The sequence below is a fragment of the Diplotaxodon limnothrissa genome, linkage group LG3 (assembly GCF_057381915.1).
Source record: "Diplotaxodon limnothrissa isolate DT_005_m linkage group LG3, D_limnothrissa_male_GT1.1, whole genome shotgun sequence".
Taxonomy (NCBI): Eukaryota; Metazoa; Chordata; class Actinopteri; order Cichliformes; family Cichlidae; genus Diplotaxodon; species Diplotaxodon limnothrissa.
The window spans coordinates 41935737-41941761 of NC_140598.1; the positions used below are offsets into that span (position 1 = coordinate 41935737).

Consider the following 6025-nt stretch of genomic DNA (forward strand, 5'->3'; position numbering starts at 1 on the left):
AAACAAAGAATCACCAGATTTTTTTTTTTACCTGATTTTTGTTTCTAAGAAAAATGAGAGCCACATATGAGGATATTCATTTAAAAGTTTGATAAAACAGAGGCAGTATAATGTCCTCGTAAGCAGATATCAGGCACTTTATCAGGCACAACTCAAAATGTGATGTCCACATATGTGGGCAGGAGGGCCTAGAGGTTAAGGAAATGTTCTTGGTTTTTGTTAAGTTACTAACACTGACCAATCATTCAGGTAGCTAACTCCTGAATGGGCAGTGAAATGGTTTAAAACTGTTTCTCTGGGCACTTTGTTAGCAGCAGCCTGTCAAAAAAACACACTAATTGTTCCAAACATGTGACTGGCAAGAAGCCAAACTAGAAACAGGAGAAACACACTGAGGTGTGCCAAAATTATATAGCAGCCTCATTTCAGCATGACAAGGATCCCAAACACACAGTCAGTGCAGTAAAACCATACCTGGATAGAAAAACACACACACTATCAGTCATGGATTGGCCTCCCCAGATCCTGGGACTCAACATGTGGGATCATCTAAAGGCAGAAACAAAGACTTCGAATGTCCATCAAGAAGCGTGGAGAAGTATTACAAGAAATCTTGTCAAAGAGAGTTCAGACTGTGAAGATTTATAAAGGTGGTTGTGGCGGGACGTGGTCTGTGAGGCGGCTGCAAGGGAGGCGGACGCACCTGAGCGCCATCCGCTATCATGCCTCGCCGGCTTAAAAGTCTGTGCTGGGTACCAATCTCACCTCATACACCAACACTAACAGGCCCTTTGAGCACTCACCCACTCTGTGGTTTCCTGTGGTTTCTCTGAGGGCGGTGCATTGGTTGGCACAAGGAGTCATAACCAGAGGCATCTGCAGATAAAAAGAGTCAGCTACTGTGCGGCTCACTTTGCTGCCACACTGACAAGATGACACGTTTTTCGGTCTCTACGCTCATTCCTCTTCTTTTTATCAGTGGCGTTTCTGGGAAACTGATTCAAGCCGCTGCAGGAGACGATGTAACGTTTCCCCTCACAGAGGAGTGCATGAAAGGAAGAGGCACGCTGAAACGTCGCCTGCAGGACAACAGCCTCCATTCGGTCGGGGATCTCGACGGCAGCTGGAAGCCGGCTCCAGGTTATATTAGCAGGTTTTTCCAAAGCAGCGACTCTGTGATACTGACCAGTGCAGATATCAGTGATGAAGGCTATTACGAGTTTGACTGCAACAACAAGAAAGAAGAGAGTGCACAGCTGCAGGTATTCATACCTTCTGATGTTTTTGTACGCGAGGGCGAGGATACCATCCTCCCGTGCCGCTCCATCACAGCAGGTCAGTGGGTGAAGTCTGTGCGCTGGAGGAGAGATGGAGAGGTGGTGCTGGATGTCCAGTCGGGGAAAACCACATATGGGAACGGCTTTGATGAAAGCCGGGTCTCAATACCATCAGACTGGCACCAACGAGCAAACCTGTCCCTCATCATAAAGCGAGCCGAGGCGAGAGACGGAGGAGTTTATTACTGTGACATCGACAAAGTGGAGAAACACCGCTCCGCTGTCCGCCTGCACGTCTCCACACCACCAACACCACCGAGCACCACATCCCAGCCTACAACCACAGAGAGGGTAAGAACACAGACTGCATTAGTTTTAGACTTCACTGTGAACATTAAAGGTCTACTGAGGTATTCTTCCACACAACCACACAGATAACAGAGCCCAGCTCAACAAGAAATGTATTCTGATGATCGGGGGAGGCCTTTATGGCAGTCAGTGTCATAATGGTCGCAGAAGCTCCATAAAAACCAGAAGCCCCTGTTTTTCCTGTTTGACCGAAATTCTACAATTTTCTGCAATTTTAATGTCCCCACATCTGCTGTCCAACCTTCAGTCTCACCACTTGTCGCACCACATAAAGATCTCATCCTTACGTTAAGCTTTACGGTGTAAAATGTTTTATTTTCACTTTAACTGAAAGCATTAAAAGTCAGTTAAAACTGCTAACTAACAATTCTGCTCTGTCTTCTTGTCCTCTGCAGCCATCAGAGTGCTCCGACTGGTCATGGAGCACTTTCTCCATAACGGCAGCTGTATTTGTGATCGTTGCCCTGCTTGTTTGGCTCTGCTGGTTTCTGAAGAACAGGAAATTCAATGTGCACACTCAAGGTTTCAGTGGAGGATCCTCAGAGCAGGAAGAAATAAACTTGAAAAATGTTAGCATCAACAACGGTGATGGACACCTCTGCAACGGCAAAGAGGAGGAGGAGGGGCTGAAGGGAGCAGAGAATCAGACTGTGACCAACAACACATGCTAAAGTCAAACGGGAACCCTGACTTGATAAATGATGAGCTGAAAACGAAAAACAACTCAACCCTTAAAGTGGAGAAGAAGAAGTGAACGTCCAGTCGCTTTCTTTCAAAGCTCCTCGGACAACTTTACAAAATTCTTCATTCTTCAGAACTGTTTTATTGTTTATTCTGCTTACTTATTTAGTCCCCTTTTATATTAAAATGATTCATTTACAGCGAGCACATGTCCTGTTTGGTTTGTTTATAGAGATTTACAGTCTTCACTCTGTTTACTTTGCTCTTTATAAAAATCTCAGGGAAGCTGCTGTTTGCCAATAAAGTTGAGATAATAACAAACTGACACTCTAACCTGATGAAGATTACAGTCATTATGAGATTTTATTCATTTATTGCACATAGCGAGACATTTTTAAACAACAGCTGCAGGTATTTGTGTAAAATAAAGACAACAAGGAAAAAAAAAAGTTCATACCAAAAACATTTGAGTAAATAACAAGTGGGGAGAAAACAATGAAAATCAAAGATACAAAACATCAGCAATATAAAGCTTGTAACAGAGCAAACAGGGTTTTTGTTCTACACGAGGATCTTCATTTATTTTACTGCCTCCACCTTGAGAAAGGCAGGACCTCACTGACGTAGTAGACGATGCCCAGGGAGAGGAGGAAGCTCAGGTCCTCCACAAACTCCTGCCAGGTGTTTGTGAAGTTTATATCTGACTGAGGTTTTATGAGCCAGCTAATGCAAAGAAAGCTAAGCTATGCTGGACTTGGTTTGTAGTTCAGCATTCGGGGTAGTGGAGCCAACTCTACATGTGGAGTGAAGATACTCTGTGAACATGAGAAAATAAGAAATTAAAAGCTGTGCTGATATAATCAGGATCTGCCTGCATGAATCACTCAAGAACAGAATCTCTCACAGTTTCATTTCTCTTTGTTTGCTGGTTACACTGATGTCCTGGCTGCTTTACCTTATATGGCCATCTGTTAGATAGGTGTGTGTGCACACTAGAGCAGTGTGTGGCAGCAAGCAGTGTCAGATTCAACTGACTCAGCACATAATGCACTGAGAGATCAATACAGACTCCGTCTATTCTCAGAGTCGTCACAGCGGGACAGAAGTTTCACCTGACCAGAGACATTTTGCTTCCAAAGAGTTTTTATGTTTTTCTTTCTTTTCTTTTCTTTTTTTAACTCTGGGTTCATTTACATGAGCATTTTAAGCTTTTTGATTTAACAAATGCCAAGAAATAAAAGGTAAATCCACAGATTTCAGTTAAATAAAGTACACACAATCACCACCTTTAATTTATCCTGACCAACTGCATTCACATGTCATCAAAGTTCCATTTTAATCCCGGTCAGTGTTTGTTATCAGACAGTGGACAGAAAAGGTCTTTTAGCTTTGATCACATCACAGTGATTCATGCAAACTCTGTGGCATTCATGAAGCTCCATCCTGATATTCAGATCCACACATACAAGAAAACCTGAAGAGCAGACTGCAGCTCTCTGTTTCTCAGAGAAAGTCTCAGATTTGGAAGGTGTTGGCATTTTTTGAACAATTATTAATAAGCAAAAACTCCCCGTAAACCTTCTCTGATCCCACACACGCCACAGACATCATTCACATGACGGCGTAAACGTTTGAGCAGCACAAGCCAACTAAAAATGACCACTAGCTAAAAAGCTGCCCTGTAATTACTGTGATGGAGACCAGGCTTTTACTGCAGCTGACTCATTCACTGAGAGGCAGTAAATATTTGAGCATTATTGATGTGAACTGAGACGTGATGCACTGACCAGAGCAGCAGTAAAGACGGTGGCTATGAAGGGTTTGCACTGTGCAAAGCAGCCGATGAGCCACATTTAACCCCACATCCACGGCCAGCTCAGGATCACCAAGTCATGCAACATGAATGAGTTTCATGCAGGGAGAAAATGCAAAGTCACAACAGGAAAGCTTATGAAAACACTTCAACGCCAGCCACCAAGCTGAGTGTTTCACAGACATCTATAGACATTTAATTTAATCTTAATCAACTAATTATTCTCCTTCAATCACTCGCTTATGCTCTGTCACACCTACTACAACAATCCTCCCACCACTCCCATCAGCTTCAACATCATCCACATCATTTGTGTCTGCGGCTGAAGCTCAGAGGACTCGTTCAGTGCAGCAGAGACAGTAAATCTTAGAGCTGCTTATCTTCTACTACCTCAGCTTATCAGCAAACCCACTCAGACAGTCCACTACATTAAATTCAACACATTACACAGTCATTACCCTGCATTTAGTAAGATATAAGCACAGAAATGGAAACTGACCTTCCTCTGTTGCGTGTCAGTAGTAAGTAGTGCTAAAATGAATATCATTGTTACACAGAGCGTCCACATGTCCACACACAGGCCTGTGATAGTCAAAGTGTCAGTGTGCTGGCAGGTACAGGAGAATCTGTAGGTGCCACAAATCCCCTGAGGTAAAAGTTGTAGAACAGCTGATCAGCCCTGAAACAGCTGAATCACCAACACAATCTATTCCACCTTAAACGCATGAACGCTCTCAGTCACTGTCTATTCTTACCTGCACGCATGACTGAACAGTGATTTTACTTCATCGCCTGTTATTTGTGGAAGCTCTACTGAAACACATCAAACTGAGTTCACAAGCTTTTCAGAACACTTGACCTTTGACCTTGACTTTAAGGTTGTGGTCTGTGATATCAATTTAAAAATCCTGGGTTACGATGTTCTCGAGAACGTCAGTGAGGCCCAGCAGTGATAGTCTGGTCATAAAGTCTGACTCACAGCAGGTTAAAGGCTGTTACACACCAGACGTGCTAATGCATCCACACCATCCTCCAGCCTCCACCTCTGCTGCTGCTCCACCCACACAGCTGAAGACGAGCAGCATCATCGTCTCAGCTGAACACAGCACCTGCAGAGAGGGAGCAGCAGAGTTCTGATGAGTCTTAACAAGCCTCCTGACAGCCTTCATATTAACCAAGAGTTTGACCGTCATCATCATCATCATCATCTGGAGTTAGAGCTGGATCCAGTGCACTGAGCTCCAGGAGGACTTTAACTTGGACCGTGTGGTCAGCTGACCTGAGGTTTCTTTCTGATACACCCTGTACAACATATCAGACAGTAAAAGGATAACACTGGTGTTTTTTTACACAACACTTTCATTTAGACGGGGAGACTAGAAAGTGATCTGCTCTGTAACCTCCTGAGCCTCAGCCAACAACACATTAGCACATGTAACAGGAGCTGCTTTAGTTTTGTAACTGCTTTCACACACAAACAGTTCCAGTGTGGATTATGTGCAGTTGTTGACCAGTAATACTGAAGAGAATCACCCTGTGAATTTAAACATAAAGCAGTTAGCTCCAAATTAGCTCCACAGCAGCACTTGTTTACTCAGCGCTCCCACACAGCCTTCAATAAATGTTAAGACTTGAATCGTTTTGATTTCCACTCCTGAGGGGAAGTGAATGGCTGTGGTTTGAATGGCTGTGGTTTACACTGCTGTGAAGTAATGTGCTCTGCTTTGTGCTGAGACTATACTGTTGCTTCTACAAGCCACACAGTCTGAGAGCAGTGAGCATGAACCAACAGATGGGGCCCAGCAGGAGAACAATGAGCTCAAATTAAATTAATCTGAATCACAGTTTTACAAACTCTGTGTTTTAAATCTAAATGCAATGATTT

General features: G+C 43.6%; 1 protein-coding gene across 1 annotated transcript; it reads left to right on the top strand.

Annotated features, from left to right (window-relative positions):
• The first annotated feature begins 932 nt into the window (after positions 1-932).
• On the top strand, positions 933-2317 carry LOC146635890 (uncharacterized). The gene is made up of 2 exons (XM_085350240.1): positions 933-1628; positions 2042-2317. The coding sequence occupies exons 1-2, from the start codon at positions 933-935 to the stop codon at positions 2315-2317; spliced, it is 972 nt and encodes a 323-aa protein (XP_085206366.1).
• Positions 2318-6025: the final 3708 nt, after the last annotated feature.